The sequence below is a fragment of the Oreochromis niloticus genome, linkage group LG19, assembly GCF_001858045.2.
Source record: "Oreochromis niloticus isolate F11D_XX linkage group LG19, O_niloticus_UMD_NMBU, whole genome shotgun sequence".
Taxonomy (NCBI): domain Eukaryota; kingdom Metazoa; phylum Chordata; class Actinopteri; order Cichliformes; family Cichlidae; genus Oreochromis; species Oreochromis niloticus.
In genome coordinates, this window is record NC_031983.2 from 15,163,082 (window position 1) to 15,184,219 (window position 21,138).

The window sequence follows — 21,138 nt, forward strand, 5'->3', positions numbered from 1 at the left end:
TATTTGTGCAACACTTCATTAATTTCTCATGACCAAACAGCAAGTGCAGTGAGTTTCATTATGTGCAGAAATTAGCCGCGTTGCGAGAGACAAGGTCGGATGAGAACAAATGGGTAAAGAGGTCTCACTCGACGGGAAAACCACAGACTGATGAAAGGTAACAGCCTCTTTTGTTCTGAGTCACAGGTACATAGAGGTGAGCTTTATTGTCATTGTGTCACAGGCGTTTGCGTCAATGATATCGTGCACACAGGCACAAGGGCAGGGATGTTTGTAATGAAAAATGACGACACGGCTAGGTAAAGACGGCACTACACGCCTCGTGTCACTACAAAGACACGAGGATGAAACAGGTGACAGCCACCTACTATTGAACTGTGCTCGAGAGGGACAACTTTAAAGAAGAACTTCAAAAAGCATCGTCAGGCATTGAAGAGCACCCCACTGTTTTCTGTCTCCTCTAGTTTAACCCCATCACTTAAAAGAACAGCACAGACACGGGGAGACGTTAAGGGGATGTGAAAGAAAGAGTTTGAGGTAGGAGTGCGAGGGGAGGAGTGTAAATGAAAGAGGAGCTGTGCGAGGGAGAGAAAAGAGAGCGAGCAAGACAGAGCAAGGGGGAGAGAGAGAGAGGGAGTGAGAATGCCCTGAGTATTTTCCATCTTCTCTGTGTGGCCCACTTATCAGCCAGGCAGCAGGGCAGCCTTGTGCTTACGGAGCCCTATTGGCTGATTCGTATCACCAAACCACAGTTGAGATGATGGCACATAGTGAATAAGCCTGCATGGAAAAGGCAGAAAATGTTAGCTCCTGCTCCTTGTTAAGTGAATGGAAAACCAAATGCACTGAGCCTGCGAGGTTAAACTTTAGAAAGGAAAGACCACGTGAATACTTATGGTGCAACACATATGCACCAGAGGTGTTGAATCCACATAAACCGTCATGCAGATGGACTCTAAAAACTTTTATTTGAATATATCTTTTAGTGCTAGTTCTAATTTTTGCACTTTAGTGTGGCTCATGGACACTTAATCATTTTTTTTTTGGTTGGTTTTTTGTTTCATTTGTTTAGCAAAATACAGAATAATAAAGATCAGGGGTGCAATGCTGATCATACTGATGCAGATGATTTTCTGAACACTTAATAATACAAGTGTTTAAAATACAGCTTGTAACATCCTTTCATCTATTTTCCTATCCACTTATCCAATTCAGGGTCTTAATGTTTAGTATTCCATTTCATGTTTCATGTCTTCATGTTTCAGTATTAATGCCCTTTTGACTACTTCCCATTTCCCACCTGTGTCTAATGATGTGTCACTCCTGTGTGTGTATATGTAGACATGTCTTCCCGTTTGTTCTTTGTTTGCAGCCTGCTGAGCTGCTTTGTTTCTGCTCCTTTGTTTGTGCATCCCCTTGGTGAATCTTAAGCTCCTTTTGTATGTTTTGAACTCCTGTTTCATGTTCAGTTGTGGACTTTGTTAAAGTTTCGATTTTTGCAACATCAAAATGAAAGGCTTACGTTTTGTTCACTTTGTTTGCATCCGTCTCCCGCATGTAGGTCCACTCCAGCTTAATCCTGACATTTTCTAGCTATTTATTTCCACCTGTGTGCCACTTTATAAATGTTTGGATCCTTTGCTCATACCGAGGCTGCTGGCTTGTGGCTGTCTCTGAGTTGTGTATGTGTTTTAAATGTATGAAACTCATAAACAGAAATATGTGAGGCAGCCCAGCTGGTCATCAGGCTGGACCAAGCAGTTGGAAATCAACCATTCCCCCACAAACGCAGATTCAGTTTACCGTAATTCACATGACTGCATAGACTTTTACGTAACTGAGTCACTGTGACCACATCATTACACACACATACATGGAAACAAGCACATAAACATCTCTGTAAGACAAGCTGACTTTTTTTTATTTCTGACTGTTAAAAGAGCAGGACATGCGCTGATCCAATGCTGTGAGTTTACAGCTCCAATCAGTGACAACACCTGAAGGTATTAAAACACAGCTCAGGGCCGTGAAATTAATGAACACACACAAGAGGACCTAGAGATCCCTTCCGTTGCCACTTTTGCTGCCGAGAATAAAGAATTTGACTCTCCTCCCAGTTTTACTCACTGAATAACTAGCTTCTTGTCAATAACCATCCACATAACTGCATTTAAAAGAGGACTGACTGAAAACCACCTCACAGAAACTTAATGTTCATGAACTCAGTATAACAACACACTTTGTTAGTTGTGGCCAAAGCTCAGAAACATCTGCATGACTCATCCAGAAGTTTAAACCTAACCGCGTGTCTTATTTGCAGGCAGTAAGAAGACAGCCACTTCAGGAGATTAGGACGCATTTGTGGAAATAAATAGCCAACCAGGGAAATGCTGAGATGTGCAAGAAGGCTAGAAGAAGTCTAGGCGAGGAGATGAGGTGATTGATGGTGAGACCAGCCAACAGGTAAACATAGGTATGACCACATACTTTAAGGGAGCAACATGGGAGCTGTGGAAGGGTTATCAACAAGCCTCCGGGGGCAGGGACAGGAAAAGAACAGACCCAGAGCAACAGGAGGCCATCGATTTCACCACAGAGCTGCAGACAGACAGCCATAAAGATGAGACAGGAGAGCGCAGGTCAGTCTGCAGCTTCATCCACACCACACCACAGCCACATACACACACATTCCCAGGTGTCACAGGTAGCCCAGCACTGACAGATCCCTGAGGAGCAGTGGGAGGCGTGAGGAGATAAGCAGACTGCACATGGTAAGTGATACAGGTTCTACCTCTGATATGGGAATATTGTTTAACACTGAAGAACATTATCTAGGTGATTAGTATGTATTGCAAAACGAACCCCAGGCCCTTGGTCTTATCGCAAGCCCAGTGTGACTTTCTATTCCTGGAAATCAGTCTTGCTGCCTGTAAGGGCGTCTGTTAGAAACGAAGCTGGAAGTTTGCTTACAGAGACCAGAGGTCTGAAATGTGACCTTTATACAAATTAAAGGGAGGAAAGCACACTGAAAGCTACATCACTGCGACCAAACACCCTACACGGACAGCTAGCCAAAATCAGCTGAACTGATCAAGTCACACAAATGCATGTTTAGCTAAAAAGTTTTGTTTGGGTTACAGACAGTGAAAAATAAAAGACCAGAGGGCTACTATTGTGACCTCCTGCAAAGATACTTCCTTGAATGACAGTCCCTCCAATACAAAAGAAAAAAAAACATTTTGCTGGCCAGGTGCCTTAAAAACAGGCACTTCTCCCCGTTCTCAAATCACACACTGAGCTTGTTGCTTCAGCAGCTCTCTCAGAGAGAGAGGCGGCACTTTTAGCTGAGCTACAGGGAGGCAATAACACATGCAGACAGTCAAACAAACAAACAAATAAAAAGAAACTAAAGCAAAGCCATACCTCAAAGCCTGCTGTGCCAGCAACACCTGGCTTTTGAGCTGATTTATTCAAAAAACATGATTTCTACTAAAGTCATAGAGATTTACTTCAGTATCATTCTCTTACAGTGCGATCCATTCATCTAGCTACCCACCTTCTATTCAATCACTCCTCCTACTTCTCCACCTTTGCTCTGCATTGCAGGTTGCTGATGCTCTGACAGTGAAACAGGTGTCTAGGCTATTAGTATGAGTCTTGCTGCGCCACCTCCTCTATCTCACACCTTTGATGACAGGCATAAATCAAGGCTGTGTGAATGAGGAATAGTAAATAACGGGTTTGCTACAATAGCAAACTGTGTGCCTCCAGTCTTGTTCTCAAACACCAGTGATTTAGCTTACAGTCAGCGTAAAAGATGTCAGAAACAGACCACACCAGCGCAATCATTGAAGAGATTATTTTCCTGTTTATTTAGCAACAGCAGAAGTTCAATCTGAGCAGCACATTCTCCTTCACTCGTAAAACGCTTACCCATTACGGGATGCGCTACGTCATCCGCTCCCTCTTGAATCTTATCACTCTTCGATATCTTTCCCCTCAACTGCCTCGAGTTTCCTCTCATAAAAAGGCTGCCTGACTCTCCTTGGCTTGAATTTTTATGTCTTTCTCTGGCCCATCTCAGAGGAATATTGTCAAGGTAATATGATGATGACCCTTAAGACTCCTCATTAAATCACTCAGTATCAGAGCATCAACTAAAAGTCTAAAGTGTTATCATAAAAGTACAACCAAGACAGTCCAGACGACCTCAAAAAGAAAAAAACGGGGGGGAAAAGGCGTCAGGGAATTTCTTTTATCTTTTATAACTGAAGGTCTTAGTCACAATATCTTACATTAACACTCACATCAGCATCCATGTCACAACCTTATTCAGACAGCCAAACAGACAGTCCAAACAAAGTCAGTTAGATTCAACAACACTAAAGAGATGGGTGTCAGAGTGGCAGATGGAAAGTTGAGCATCTGTCACTGTGCTGAACCATTTGGCTGAAATCAAAGGGAGATGAGCTCCTTCAAAGGACAGGCAAAGCCTTGTCTGAGGCCAGACATGCTCTGGTGTGCTCCGAAGATAAGGGCCAAGAGGTTATATTGCTTTTCTTCTGTCTCTCCCTTTGTTCTCCTCTGTCTTAAGGGAGTGGGAGGGAAAGAGGGAAAAAATACAGACAGAAGTAGAAGAGAGAGAAAGGTAGAGAAAGACAGAGAAGGGGAGAGAGAGAGAGAGGGAATGAGTCATGAACAGGTTGCCTGTCTTCTTCTGCTACAGCTTGGCGTGTTGATCAAACACTCGTTAGCGGAATTTGCTTGGTGTTTCCGGACGACGATCGTAATGAGCAGAAGTGGCTGGAGCAGAGGGGGGTTGCTGGGCCGTGATGTGGATCATTTCTGACAGTATCAGAGTACTTTTCCCTTCCAGCTCTTCCCTTTCCCTGCCTTCTCCAGCTTGCTGCAGCAGAGCTGTTGCCTCCAGCACACCTTCAACTGGGAGCACTTCAACTCAGCTGGATGTAAGGCATGAGCTAAATAGCAGAGTAATCCTCAGTGGAATTTCGAAGGGAACATACACACTGCTTCTAATCTCAAAGGGTTTGCAGGTTTACTTTCTTGGCACCGGGTGAAGAACACCACAGCCCTGGAGCACCATCTATGATGTTGGCTGCTGTGCTTTTTAAACTGCATCCATTGTGCTGCTGGTGCTGTTTTGCTCTGCCCTACCATCCATTTTCTCTTTATAGAAAGCATCTAGTTAATAAGCATTGTGGCAGAAACATTCTTTTACATTTAAACACATTTGTTTTCTAAAAATCACAACAAGGTTTCAATTGCTGTGTTCCACTAATGGATAGCAGATTTTGTCATTGTCTTTGAGGGGTTACAGATAAAAAGGCCTTTTTGGTCTTTGTGCTGGTCAGCAAAATTCAAAAGGTCAGGCCAATGTTTTAGTGTGATGGCGATTTTAAAAGATTTTCACAGTAGGGGGTGGCGAAACAAAGGCCACCACTTGGTATTATTGGATTGGAACAACTGCGTTTGTCAGATACATAGATTTTTTTTGCCACTGGTCGCCATTATGTTGATGTAGGCAGTATGTGAGCTGTCACATCTGACCCTGTAGTCAAGTTCATAACGCACACTTAACATCGGACGATTAGAAGACTCAGAAGAGGCCATTCTCCTCTAGCAAGGACAAGTCAGTGCGACGGGTGATAATGATGGAGGATGTGTGTATGTCATCTAATATCTCATCAGTGTACCACACTTGATCACATCCTCATTTATATTAAAGTTTGTCCCTGTCACTAGCAGGTATATTCTAAATGCACACACACATAGAAGAATGACTTAATGTTGAGGTAAAATTATGAATACTGTTTTCAGCTATGAAAAGTCTGAGTTCTTAACTGGTAATGAGCCAAAGCACATGCTTGAAAAAGATGGCAAAATGCAGACAAACTGGATTTTAAAAAAAAAGTGGTCACAGACTGAAACTAATAGTAGTTTAATGGGCACACAATGTACACCACTCAAATCCTGCTGAATGGAAATTAACTATTTGGAGCATTTCTAATTATAACTTTAAGGACCGGTATTTAGGTCATATAAGTCACATGAAATAGATTATTATGGTTTATGAGTAGCACCAGTATATGCCTGGAAATGCTCTGAACATGCCATTCCTCATGACACCAAAGATGAAGGATTTAAAGGAGTGAGCAGGGACTGCGGTGCGACAATACAACCTTGTCCAAAAGAGGACACCGGACTTAAAGATAACACACTAATGGTGGAGAGAGGGTGCAGCTTCTGAAATACTGTCAGCAGCAGTGACAGTAAGCAGCAGTATAACTTTTTGGATGGCTTTGTGCAAAGGAACGTAGCAAAAAAAAAAAGTGAACAGAGCACTGTGATTTAAAAGGTTTATTTTAAAGGATTTATTTCTTGCTTCCTTACTGTCAGTCATTTTCAGATATCTATCATCAGGCAAACATTTTGAAAGCTGCTCAAAGCACAGTATAAGCCCAATCAAGAAGGTTTATTGCATAAACCAAACAGCAACTCAAACTGAAAAGTCTAAAACAAAACACATTACGTGAGCAAAAGCTAGCATTACGCCATATGTTAAAGTTTCACAATGAGCCACCTTCACTCTGAACCTCCAACCACAAGTCTACTCATTGCAAAATTGAATTCAAATCACTGATTTTTGTTTTCCATCAGACAAAGCTGTAAATCTGACTTGCCTATGTAATCAAGCAACCTTGCAACTCTAGGCAGTAACATGAAAGGTTCTGGAAGTGGCTACTTAGTGTGGTTAATCCATTTGCTTCACATGTGAAAGATCCTCGGTTTGATACTTGGAGGAGATATTAAGCCAGCCTCAGAGGGCCAAAAGCCTAGTGCTGGTCCCAGGCCTTGATAAATGGGAAGGCTGGCTCAGGAAGGATATCTGGAGTGAAAACTGTTATTGTTTATTGTTCCTGAAGCACAACAAATATGTGGTAGACTCAGTGAAAACCTGCCAAAATGAGCGAGGGACATGGCACTACGCAAACAACAAAGACTGAGTTATAACTATAAGGAAAGGGGATTTTATTTTATGTTAAAGTCTGCAAACTTGTAAAACTGTTTTTATCAGATTTTATATATACGGTTTTGGGGATGACTAAAACAATTATTAAATAATGTTTTAAATTAATTTTCTACAATTAAGTGTGAGCAAGCTCTTAAAGATGGCCGTTAAGTGACAAGGACTTCTAAAAATACTTTAGTTTATCCTAGAAACCACAAGTAAGCAGTTTGTGTCTCAAAAACAACTCCTATATTCCTCACAATGTGACTGGAGGCCAAGGTAATGCCATCCAAAGTAAGCATCTGGTTAGAGGTCCTCCAGGCCTTGATGGCTTTAAGATATTCTTGTAACCTAACTAGATAGAAAGATAAAGCTGGGTATCATTTGGATATCAATGAAAATGTATGTGTGAAATGATCAGGTCCCACACAGTGTTCAAGTGTCACTTCTGAGCACCTTTATTTTTAGATACTGCGTTCCCACTGCTTCGGCACCGTATATATTCCACCACAAGGCCAGCTTTCCAACTCCTTTAAACACCACACACTGCTCCTTCCTGAGTCCAGGCACTAAAAAGGGGCAGAGTTTATTAGTTGTAATCCCTCTCACCTGTCCCCACCGTCTACTGTACCACCCCTTCACTACTGCAGAGCCAGAGACCACACCCCTCCCATGCCTATGTCTTCTAATGCTACCTAAGCTGAGCATGTACCATGTAAACAGAACTGGTTCTTCTGGTTCTAAAACACTTCGCCTTAGCGACCAGTAGTTATCACTGGGTCACTGACTGATTTCTAGGCCTGCTTGATTGGGGTTTTATTAATCAATTTTACAGTGACTTCCAGCAACTTCCACTCACAACCATTTGGGAGAAAATCAATGTGAAAGCTGTCAAATACCCTGTCTTACAGCTTAGAACAGACTTCACTGGCAACATATTAAGCAAAATATGTTAAGAAAACATATTTTATGGTAATTCCTGATCATTTCTAGTAAACTGTACCTAACATACAAAAAGAAAAATAACTGTTTTTATACAAGGACACTGCTCGTAGAAAAGGCGTAGGTCTGGATGCCCTCAGTGATGGTTATCACATGACATAGGGCTAATTAACTCTTGAGCAGAAAATAGAGGCCCTGCAAGGAGCAATAAACATTTGCTATTAAACGCTATCTAATTAGAATGCAAGCTACAAGGGCATGAAGGAGAACATAACAAACACAGAGGCCAGTATAATTGTCAACCAAGCTCTGAGGAAGGCAAACATAATAGATATAATCAGCTGAGCACTTCCTATAAGGTCATGATAGAATGTTGTGGAAATACTTCCACATATCTGACTGAAGTTTACTGACGGTGTTTTTCCTCAATCGCGGAAAAGGTCACAGACATTTCAGCAGACGTGCACTTCAGACGGCATGCTATCAATTATAACCTAATCTATTTGTTGATACCTGGCGAGAGAACATGAATCAGAGAAACTGCTTTTTGTAAGTTCTGCCAAATTTACCCTGAGCAGAAATGTAGATCTTTAATGTGATCTAAACTCCAGATTTGGGTATTCTGAGGATCAAAGCAAAGTTTCAAAATGGCATTGCAGAAGCAAACTTATTTTTTCTTTTAAGATGACTTTAAATTAGCAGCATTTCATGGATTTCAAAAAAACATATCTTTATATAATGCTTAAAATGTATTTTCATTTTTAGGCAGTATTTCATGCAAAGAACAACATATGAAGTTATGAGGAAAACTGTAAGATGTCCAAGTCAGCCAATGTTTTGTGCGCTTAAGACCTTTAGGCTCCGTGGTTGATCGATAGTAATGGAAATGCCAGCAGGCCTCCAGAGTCCATTGCCAATTTAACCTTTTTTGTACCATGACTCAATTCTTCCTCAAATAACCCAGCTGTTCACTGGGATGGACTGCAGGCTTCTGGTGCTGATAAGATGAACACACGGGAGTGAGGGGAGGAAAAGACGGATACGGAAAAATAGTGCATGTGTCTCTATAAGTACTGCTGGTTCAGAAAACATTTCCGGGAGGCAGTTCAAGTGTGGCGGCCAAGCAGATGGGTGAGGGCATCCAACTTTGCTCAGTATGCCTTGCCTTGCATAGGCAAGACACAACACAGACACAAAATACCTGAGTGTGCTTCATGGGCAATTTATGGCTCATGCTGGGCGCATTATGAGTCTCTGTGTCAGTAAACGTGTTCAGAGTGATGGGGAAGAATGATTTTGATGGCAAGTGAGAGTAGTAAATAGGCAGATTCATCTTCATAAAAACTTTCAAGGATTCAATCTTGGTCAAAAAGGAAAAAAACTGCTGCTATCGTTTAGCCTCATTTTTATTTCAGACTCTTATTGTTGTCTTATTGTGTTTGCTATGATTATTCTACCCTATGGTGTTTTTCAGTAAATAGGGTTTAATCATTTTAAATCAAGCTTTAACTAATGCACATAAAGCTATTAGAAAAACTTTGAAATCTTCTAAACAAATCAAATTTGAGACAGCATTTTAACCAAGTTTACATTACATTTTTAAAGTGAGATTACATTTAATCGAGTTGTACTGAAATTCTACATTCATTTAAAGCCCTAATCAAGGATCAATTCAAAGCTGTCACTTGTTTAATTTGTTCAGATGGATTCATTTATTACGATGACACTCTGGGGCTAGAGCATCGAAAACAAATAGCTAAGATGTGCATATACACATCTCTGACACACTCTCTACAAAGCATCCTTCCAAACTATCCACTAAAGCAAATTACTATGATACAATACAATTAAATCAAAATGCATCTATGCTCTGTTGCTTTTTAATTTACTGTCATTATTATTTAATTGATTTAGTTTACGATTTAGAGTGCATATGAAGTAATTGTCTGATAGCCCATTGTTTCTCTGCATAAATGTTTTCATCTCCAGAGTGCTGGCTGGTTGAATAAAGGTTCTGAAATGAAAGAAAGAGAGAACAAGGGAGAGCAAGAGAATAGCAGGGGAGACTGTATAAGGGGCTGAGACATCTGCTCAGGTATATAATGATTATGCTGCGGGGGAAGGATAAGATATGGAGGTCACGTTCGCTGGCATGGAGTATCCCATCTGTCCCCTGAGGTTAGTGGGGTGAAAAGGCAGGATGACGGCAGGACTGGGGGATTGGAGTTGGCGGATAGTGGGGAGCCTTGTATGAGTCTTGGGGACACTGTTTGCTGGCCTTGGTTTTTACCACAGAGACCAAGTAAACAGTAAATGAGGTGTGATTTTCCAAAATCTATCATCTCAGCAATCTGCAGAGCCTTGTTTCACAAAAGTTGAGGTTGGGATCTGGTGTAGATTGTATCGATTTGCCCTCTAAGGTGAATTGTGCAGCACAGCATGAGAGGGTCGTGTTCATGTACTTGAGCATGTATTACGTTGCAGAGATTCAGACAGGTGACATATTACAGGAAAAACCAACATTAACTGTCGCTGTAAGGTGTTGGATGAACACATGGATTTGAGCCTCTAGATTCTTCTTCTACTTGCAAGGATGTAACAGATTGTTTCCAAAAGACATGCCATCATTTTGTGTTTAATATGTTAGCCCAAAATTAAAACCTTTTAAAACTAGGTGGAATTGGAGGGACTCAGTGAAGATGCAGCTGGTTATTGTGCTGTTATTTCTTTAAGTAAGTAAGTAAGCTACGAAGCCGCACCGCTTGATGGATTGTCGGAGCATTACGGCTACCATAGTTAGGAGCCTCGCGGAGTAATACGTACTGTGCTTCAACATAATATTACCGCATTGTGTGTGTAAAACCTCTTTTTAAGTTTTGTGGTTAAATATACATGGTTATGCTCAGGATATGTCGGTCAGTTTCCACTGGAAATGCCTTTTGGTTAAACTGTCAGAAAGGAATTTGCATTTGCACTGTTAAATTTTTATATAGCTTTAATGCACATAAAAAACAGCTGCTTGTTTAAGTGAAAATACATTTGATGGGGGGGGAGAGGGGTTGCACTAATAAAGTTGTGGAGTTGTAAAGTATTTTGTCTCGCGTCAATTATATCGTCAGTTATGTCGTCAGTTATATCGTTATCGCAAATTTTCAAATATATATCATGATAAATATTTTTGGCCATGTTGTCCTGCCCTAGTTGCACCTCCTTTGGCGTGCCCTTGGCACATGAATCTCCAGATTTAGATCTTGATTTTGTGCAAATGTAAAAAAAAAAAAAAAGTACCTCCAAAAATTGCCTGGTGCTTTTTTAAAAAACTTTATTGCTCATTGAAGAATCATTACTTTAAATGTATAGCATATTATTTACTAAGAGTATTGCAGACTACTATATGTAGAGTGTATGAAATACGAGTGCAGAAATGTTTGAAACTTTAAATTCTTTTATCACCTCAGAAAGGAGGATTTCTCTAGATAAAGGACTTTGTGACATCTAAGACCTTGAAAGACCTCAGAGCTGAGGTTGTTTAAGCATAAAAGCAGTACACACAAAGAGGAAACATTGCAGGATGTGTGATGGCAAACATCCAACAACTTACAGACTACATAAATCAATCTCAGGGCATGACAATCATCAGAAGTCATATATTCCTCTCTAATTTAATCTTCAGAATTCGATAAATCAATACCCAACCCAGAAGACAGATCTGTGAGCTCAATAGTTATTGACCAATGTTTTTATTTTCAGAATGGTATTCATGCAGCGAGATGTAATAACATGCCCTGATTAAACACCTTTGACTGGTTGCCCACATCTCTGACTCTGACAACTCAAACAAGGTTGACCACAGAAATCTGCTTCTACCAAGTATATACATAGATACTTAGTTTTGTGAATCTCTAAAATTTCACTGCAATACTTGCTCTGTCATTCCATTCAGCCACAGCATAGGTGATGAACAGGAGCTCAAAGTTGAAAGAAAAACACCTGTGGTCAAGAGAGGAGGACCTGACTGTGCTCCGGGCTCAAGCAGCTCCTCTTTATGACAGGGAAGAAGGTGAGGCAAAGATAATGGGACACTCTGCCACTCAGAACAAAATGTGCCACAAAGTTTGGAATCATAATCCCAAATACAGTTCACAGCTCCACTGTGCGAAGCATTAGCGCTAACGAGCCAGATGCTAACTGTGTTTTAAAACGGTTGAATGAAAAACTAAGATCTAACTGTTAAGGACTGATTACACCTGTGCCATATATATATATAAAGATATATGTAAAGATTGTGGTGGAAGAGTATATTAATTATTGTTTTTATCTTGTTTTCATGCTTTATTTCTCTTTTATGACAATATTAAATACAGATACATAAATAAAACATATTCTACTTCTAACAGAAGAATGAACCATTCTAATCTTCATAAAAACATACTTGTGCAAAAATAATATTAAGAATTTTTAATACTGTGACTTTTAAATATTAAGTGTTGTTAACAAAGTAATTAAATTAGTTATTATTCGTTATTAAGTATCAGGCATTTATTTTATTCAAGTGGCCAAAAATATTTCCATATGATCCTGAAAATAATTTGTGATGTGTATCGTTCACTCACACCATTTTTGGGGGCATTTCTTTCCATGTAAAGTGTGTGTGGTCATATCCATTCATTTTTCTGCACTGCGCAGTTGTTTGCAGTCTCTCTCCAACCTGTTATTTTTTTCTTGTTTTTTTTGTTTTGTTTTGGGTTTTTCTTTTTGTCATCAAGCCAGAATAAGCCTCTGACACAGAAAATAACAGCTTTGTTGCCCTCTCTGTATGAAGCGTACAGTGACGACCTCCCACCAGAATGTAAAGTGCATCTTGTTTCTCTTTAAATGCTTGAGGATGAATCACTGGAAAAAAAGAAAAAAAAAGGAGGAAGGGTTTCAGGGGCCTGTGCTATTGATTCAATTTCTATAACCACAAATACTTTAAAGCATAATAAGCCTATGCTTCAAGTCCCCATACCCTTTCAAGGCTTGAAATGGCCTTGTCGTTACCTACAAATCACAGCTCTCCGCAAAGCTGCCCTCTCTGGAGTGAAATGTCCGTGACCACGGGGGACGAAAAAAAAAACAGGGAGCAAGAGACACAAGCAAGCCCCTGAAAAATGTAATGGTTTTTGTTGAGGATTTAGCCAGTGGTATGGCGGTGTGCGCGTATCATTCATGTTCCAGACACAGCAGATCCTCTGGGGAGATGGTGAATATTAAAGGGCTTTGCAGGAGCCTTCCTCATGAAAGCTCTTGACAACAGATTTGTTTATGACCTTCAACAAAGGAAGAGCGAGTCAATGATAGCTCTACACAGCCTCTTTTGCATCTCAAGGCGGTCGCGGCTACAAAAAAATAAAAGGCAGCTGTGGCTTCAGGTTCAAGTATTTGTCGTTGTCATTAGAACTGTGCGGCCCTTCCGCAAATATTCATCACAGTTAGGCAAGATGTCTCAGAACCAAAAGCCTTCTGACAGAAATTTTTAAACTGATGCTCATATTTATTCATTAAACTAATGACTGACCAAGAATGCCACACTTTCCAATACAGTACCCTAAACAGCCATGAACCAACTCAAAGCTTTCAACATAACAGCTTTACAACAATAAATCTAAATGTAAGGTATTCTTTGAACTTAGAGAGGAAAATAAAGCTTTTATTTTTTTACTGATTCAGCATTTTAGGATATTGTAAAGTGGGCCTGGAAGCCTGTTTTCAAAATACTGGAAAACATTTTTTTAGTATGCACCCTTTAAGAAATAAGCTCTAATGAAGAGCTTTGTCAGAGCATTTGGGGGAAAAAACAGTCAGATGTAAGCAAAATATAAACATTGTGGTTGCCTCTGACATGCTTTGCCTCTAACCAGCTGCCACTGCCTTTGTGGCAACCAAGAATTACTGTAAAGGCAACAATAGCCCTTTGAAAAGAGACAGTTTTTTTTTTTGATACACCCTGTATTTACAATGACAGAGCAGAAGCTCCTGAAGTTGGTCAGGAGGGAAGGGAAGGTTGTGGGATCATTTGGCTGTTTGCTTTCAAAAAATATAGTTTACTCTTGTTGGCTTCTACAAACTTACACCCTACCTTTAATGATCCTTTTTGTCTGGCAGGTAGGCCAAGACCCTGACTTTTAACAAGTTGGATAAAGTGCAGCCTGAGCACTGAATCATTCCAGTTAATCTTCCAGCCTTGCTCGACTCTGGAGACTTTACGTGGGTGAACTGGAGCAACTTTTATTAAAGCTACATTTAAGTAATCTGACAATGTGTGACTATGACACCACTGCTTGTGTTTAAAGAAAACCTATTATGCTCATTTTAGCTCTAATTTTTTTTTTTTTGTTGGGCTAGAGCAGCTTTGCACTCAGCATTCAAAATAAATCATTAGTTATGTTGTGCTGGTCGTTGGTGCAGTTTATCCTTTGTGTGAAACACACATTCAGCCTTTTACCAACTTCCTTTAGATTTGCTTCCATTTGTAAACAGAAGGCTTGACCAATAAGATCACCATATTAGGGATTTCTACCTTTGCTGACATAATACAGAGCCAAGAGTAGAAAAAAAACTGTAAAGCGTTAACTCTGACCTCATTCTTTGAAAATTTGACCATGTTTTAATTAAACAGGACATATGCAGGATTATCTCACTATGAAATATATACCACATACGTTTGGGTCATTATTATGCATCTGATTATGCAAACTGTTCTGCATATAGTTAAAGCAATGAGTCTATCTGCTTTATCTGCTTAACAGAAGTCTATGCATTTCACTGTTATTTCAGGCAACTGATTAAGAAAAGTCATTTAAAAATGTTTAAAAATATTTTTAATACACTGTTTTTTTCCTTTGCCGGCCACTGAAATTGTTTGTGATGCAGTAAAACCCCTGTATATGTCACTGACTAAAAGGAAAGACATAATCGCTCCCCTATAAATGTTCAATGTGAGACATCCCAGAATAGCAAAGCACAGCATAACTTTACTCCTCAGACACAGTAGTTTTCCAAAAACTCATTAAAAAGACTGCAGTAAACTATAAGTTATTCAAGTAAAATGATATGGAGTTCTGCACAAGACAGCAGTCAAGCCCAAATACAATTAGTGTGGATTTTAAATAATAATCTATTTCTGGCCAGACAAAAACTAGTTTTACTGACCAATCAATAAAGTCCATGAAGTCAATAGAGACTAATGTCCACTGCCATACAACCTATTACACGTTCCTGATCCATCTTCATTTGCAGTAAATGAGAAGAAGAAAGTCTTTCTTTGGAAATTAGTCAAGCCCTTCAACAGTTTAACTACACTTGAGGTCCCAAATAGGGACTTCTTGACAAGGAAATCAAGATTCAGGAGGTTTCTTGTTTGTCTCAGTGTAAGACAAGAGGCAGTACAAAAATAAATGCAGTTCCTTTTCTATTTGTAGCAAGGCAATCAAAACGAAAACTATAAGCTTTTAAGCTCAAACCACGTGCTGCACACAACTCCACCACCCCACAAGCCCGTTAGTCTATAAAAGGAAAATGCTGTTATAAAAAACAGCATTTGCATTTTTCTTAGCACACGGTTTCTGAGTTTCATAGCATCTAATCATTGCCTTATAGCTTCTGAATGGGCTTTATAAGTGTCATTTTAGTCCATAAATGTTATTGGATAATTTTAGAGTTCCCAAATCTCCATGTTTGTGTGAAACCCACTCAGGCTTGTCTGACCAAAAGGGTTAGGCACACACACACACATACATAGAAGACAGATACAGTAGAATAATGGTTGAAGAGTTTGTTCAGGCATTCTGATTTTTCCTATTGCTACCTCAACTCTCTGGGTTGATTTGTGCACAGAGATTTTGCCCTGCTCGCAGAGCAAAAAATAACAAGACCATGCAATTTCTGGAAAAATGGCGGTAGGATTGTTGCTACCGCCAGGCTTGAGTCTGTGGCTTGCTGCAAAAAAGTTGGAGATAAATAGGTAGACAAAAAGCTGAAGAGCGACAGCACTTGATATTAAAAACATAAATCAATAGGGGGTATTTATTTTGAAAATCTGTACCCCCTAAAGCGGATAAATGTGTATAACTGAGGTCTGCTGTTTTCAAAATTATCTGAGTATTGTGTTCATTGTCTGAAGTTAACTGTGGCTGCTTTATTTTTCTTTTCTTTTTTTTAAATTTCACGGCATGAACGCATCACGATAACATCCACTAAATAAGTAAAGACATTTATTTAGAAAAGGTGAGACTCCTGTTCAACTCCTATACTTATCCTGGCTGTAATCAACAGCAAAACTTCCTGTGTGAAACTGTGGGTTTTTTAGTAGATTACAAAATTTTAAAGCATATTGGCTATTCATTAAGGACTGCAATAGGTTGGCGACCTGTTTAGATGGTACCCCTACCTCTCGCCCTATGACAGCTGAGATAGGCTCCAGTTCCTCCACAACCCTTAAATGGCTAAGTGGAAGAACAAGGATGGATGAATGGTCTTCCTTTGATAAACTGTGTTCTTTTATTCTTAAAATTTGACAGTGACCTGTTCCCTGCTGTTAGTCACTGCCAGGTTCCTTACTGCTAGTTGTCCATCAGTATGTGTGTGTGAGAAAGAAGCAGACAGGAGGCGCTTTGAATTGTGAATGAAAGCTTAAATAGTCTAAAACTGCAGTATGATCTCGGCTGGAATTAAATAAATAGCTTGAAAACATTTGTTTTCTTTTCCCATAATGTTTGTCCATGATTGATCAAAATTGCAGACAACAAGGAACACTGACAGACAGATGGATAAATATCTTTAAATTGGTTGAAATGTGTCTAACACCATTTCTAGCGGGTCCCTATAGTCATATTTAAGCATTTGTCTCAGACAGAGACAAGCATTTGTCAGGAGGTAGTGCAAATTGTCCACTAATCAGAAAGTTTGTGGTTTTACCCTGGCTCCTCCATTCAGCATTTTGAAGTATCCCTGGACAAGATACTGAACCCCAAGTTGCTCCTGATGCAGCCATCAGAGAGAGAGAGAGAGTGTATGTGTTTGTGTGTGTGTGTGTGTGTGTGTGTGTACATGAATGCTAGACATAGCACTTAAAAAGATAGAATAAAAGCACTGTGTCAAAGAAGTGCTCTGGGTGCTCAGTTAGAGTAGAAAAGCGTTATATAAGCACAAGTCCATTTACCATTTAATGTAAAGAAACATGACAAGTATAAGCCAATCATGAAGAGAGGAGATTCAACTAGCCAATGAGGTGAATTATATTCAGTTACTTCCTGAAAATAAGACTATATGCCAGGCCTCTCCAGCTGTAGCAGGTAAAGTTACAATGATAATGACATTCAATGTGACTAACTGTATGTAACCAGCTCTATAAATTTTGCCGCAATGGGCTTGGCACTTCTCTCACAAAATGGCTTATAAAATCCATCCCTCTTTTTCCATCAGCTACCATATTAATATCTGCACGTGGGCTTCCAGGATGCACGCAAGGTGACAGTCATCTCTTTCAGAAAAAGAAAGTGTATACGAACGCTCCCCACTGCTATTATAGCTAGTGCTAACTGAAACAACTACACTCACCACTGCGTTCTTCAAAGTGGCCTTTACGGTGAAGCCCTCTGCGTTTAGCTCCGTCTTCCTCCTCGACATTCCCACAGCTTCTATTGGTGGAAGTCCAAATTAACGAAGGGCAATGTTGCTGGAATTACTAATTATTCTACGCGGCTCTAAGAACTTGACGCCTGTTGCGTTCTGTAGTGGTTGCTATCAACTTCTGAGACGCTTAGACCCGGTTGCCCCGGAGACGTGTGCGCCTCCTTGTTACCATAGAAACTATGGGGCGCCGCTGAAAATATGCAGATCAAAGTGTCGTGGTTAACCAGGGGCTGAATATTCACAATAATAGCTTTAGTTTTTTTTTTCTTAGTAATATATAATGTTATTACGATAATACTGTTACAGCAACACAGGAAACGAGGCTACTTGACCTTACTTGAAACTCAAAAATAAAATAAGAATGAGCTGTTCTTAAATAACTTATTTTTAGTGTGTTTTTTTTCATGATGGACATTATATAGCTCATTTCAAGAGCATGCAGATATAGTTTTTCCATCATTAGAAAAAATGTTTTTTTCAATGAAACAGAGTTTTTCATGGTGAAGTGTTGAGGGTGAATTCAGTCCTTATGAAAAATTCTTATAAAAGATACTGCTCAATAATTTTAAAGTCCTTCAGGCTCAGACCTCTCTCATCCTCATTAATGCTTTTATCTGTGATGTTCTGGACCTGTTGCAGAGCCTTGGGTTGTATGGGCTTGTGATGTCTACAATTACCATGACTTTTATTCCTCATCTATGCTAAAAACAACTAAAATGATCAGCCTTGGTTTCCTTAAGAGGTGGGGTCATGTCTGAGCTTTCTTCACCAGTGTGTAGATGGGATGGGAGCATGACTGGTTCTTTACTATACTGAGCCTCACCTGTTCCATCTCAGCCGTACTGATGCAAACAGGGGTGTGTATCTTGTCCTCCTTTCTTCTTAGTTCATCAACCAGGCTCTCAGTTTTGCTGATGACAAGCAGTACGTTCATCAAACGTTACTGATTTGACAAACTCTTACCACTGTTTCTGGTTGGTGGGTTAATCCACAGTCTTCAATATAAAGGGATAATGCATAGTAAATGTGTACTGAATGGGTCCCACAGCCCGCCAAAAGATCTACAATGTTGTTGATGTCAGTGGGTCAAATTGGTGTTCTCGTCGCTTCTTTTTAAACTACTCGGCTGCAAACGTCAAAAAGCTGACCTGCACTCAAACAGGATGACCTGTCTTTTCTGTGCTCCTGCCACAACTCCCAGGCCACTTCAATCTCAGACACGCGGGATCGATAACACCCTCAGCTCATCATGCAGTAGACACTCATCCAGAAGTAAATACTTAATGATGCTCTTTGTCTGGCAGGTAGACCAAAGCCCTGACTCCCAATAAGCTGGTTAGAGAGCGGCCCGAGCACTGAATCATTCCAATTTAGGGATGTGGCACTTTTAATCTTCCAATATCGTTCTTGCTTCTGGAGACTTTCTTGGGTGAACTTGTGCAACTGTTATTAATCTTCAGTGCACAGGCAATTTCTCTAAAAGCCCCTATTTGTTTTTTATGGCTCCATTGAGAGAGGAGGGTATAGCAGCAGGGAGGGAGACTGTAAACAAGGTATGCAGGGTAGGCAAGTTATGTCCCTGTCAGCATTCAATGCTGGTCTCTCCTTCTTTCTCCACACCGCCCCACCATCTCACTACCCCACCACCCAGAGGATTAAAAAGAGGAAGAGGGGAGTTTTCAGAAAGCAAACTGAGCAAACCGGAGCGTCAGCATGAATTCAGCTGGACTGAGAAATGATTGTTCAAACAGCGCTGGCTGCGCTATCTCACTTTTCTGAGTGTGCTGAGAGGACTGGAGCTGGTCTTTTTTTTAATTGTAGAAACAGACCTTTCAAGAAAGGAGCGTAAAAAAAAAGAAAAATATTGCTAGTTCATCTTGGTACATGTATGTAAATGTGCATCTGGATGTCAGGCTAACAGTGTGGATCAATACACGGGTCAAGTTAATATCTCAGCTTCTTACACCCTGTTCAAGGACACACACTGACTGCACTGACATTGACTGACACAGAGAAAACACATTTGCATTTCTTCTTTACACTAATGATGGATTGTGGATAACCATATGGTTTGGCTGGTAGGGAAAGAATGAGGGAGACACATCGGTATTAAAAAGGGACCGCAATACATTCTCCTTTGATGAGTATGTCTTTATTTTTTATGCATCTGTACTATCTTCATTGTCGTGGTGTCCCCGGTTTGATCTCCAGCTCATTTTCTAGGCCACCTTCAGGCTTGGCAACCATTGTCCACTGTGTGGGAAAACAGCAATTATGATATCATTAGAGAAGAAACTGGTACCTACAAAGCACAGGACCCAGAGGGGGCCAGCAGACGAATCTCAGTAGTAAAAAGCGACAGCAGAGACTTTGCTGCAGTGTCAGTTGCCCCCCAATTACAATGAAACAAGACAAACAGCCATTAGAGTAGGCCATTAGGCAGTGGGGGAGAGCGCCCAGGGCCTTGTTGGGTATAACACTTCATCAGGTTGTGAAAGTCACACAAAGCATACAAGGTATGTGGCTGAGATAAATGCCTTCCACTGTAGGAGTGAATCTGGATAGTTGCATGTTCTATTTCCCACTGTGTTACATTTTTATGACTATTAACTAGACATGAAAAATACAACCCAAGCTATATTTATGTCCTATAGAAACACTATAGAAGAGATATATTAGATATTAAGAACTAAAAAAAGCGAAGTTCAATAGAACTGCACTATTTTAATAGCTCGGTTAAGTCCAATAGATAATTTAGTCCTCCCAGTAGGAATATCATTAAAATATTGCAGTGATTTGTGTCCTGATCTCTGCCACATCCTTACTTCTTCCCCCTCATGTTCCTGGTGTTTTTACCTTTGTTTCCAGCATGGCCCTGTGTGTATCTCTCCCACAAACTGTGTGTGTCTGTGTGAGTCTGTGTAGTAAGGACATGGCAGAGAGCAGGACACAAATCACTGCAATATTTTAATAACATTCCTGCTGGGAGGACTAAATTATCTATTGGACTTAAGAGTGCTATTAAAATAGTGCAGTCCTATTGAAATTGATCACAAGTAGAGATTTTCAGCTTTTAATAAGTCTAAGAATCACAAGCCCAGAAGGTTCAGAACAAGTGCACTGAAAAGTAAACATCAGTAGATATAGTTTAGGTGGACCTGGGTACAGTTTTAAGCACCAGAAGTCCTGCTTTTATATTCATCTGCTTTAATAATGTTATGAGCTGTATGTGAAAACAAACACTGATAACTTCTTTGGCAGAACAGTGTCCTAATGGCCACTGAAACCCCAGTCTGAAGCCAGGTGCTTCTGTTTGAAGTTTAAATGATGCCAAATGGGCAAGTCATTACCTGGTTTCTCTCAATATGGAGGGCCACTGTGTTTACTCGCCAGGTGCCCAGTGTATCCTGGAATAGGCTCCAGCCCATGACCCTGACCTTGAAAAAGTTCAGATATGAAATGAAATAGTACGACTGACTGACTCGATAAACATC

At 40.2% G+C, this 21,138-nt stretch overlaps 1 protein-coding gene across 6 annotated transcripts in view; it reads right to left on the reverse strand.

The window, feature by feature from the left end:
• pacrg (PARK2 co-regulated) overlaps positions 1-17,797 on the reverse strand; it is a 144,286-nt gene extending 126,489 nt beyond the window's left edge. For 5 of the 6 annotated variants that reach the window (XR_003215318.1, XM_005463970.4, XM_005463971.3 and 2 more), the window contains exon 1: positions 17,570-17,797. Coding sequence is in view for 5 of the 6 variants with exons in the window: in XM_005463970.4 (XP_005464027.1) it covers positions 17,570-17,638 (69 nt within the window). In the remaining variant the exon portion in view is untranslated. The remainder of the gene's footprint in view (positions 1-17,569) is intronic. The other variant, XM_003458815.4, reaches the window with a different exon arrangement.
• Between the last annotated feature and the right edge of the window lie 3,341 nt (positions 17,798-21,138).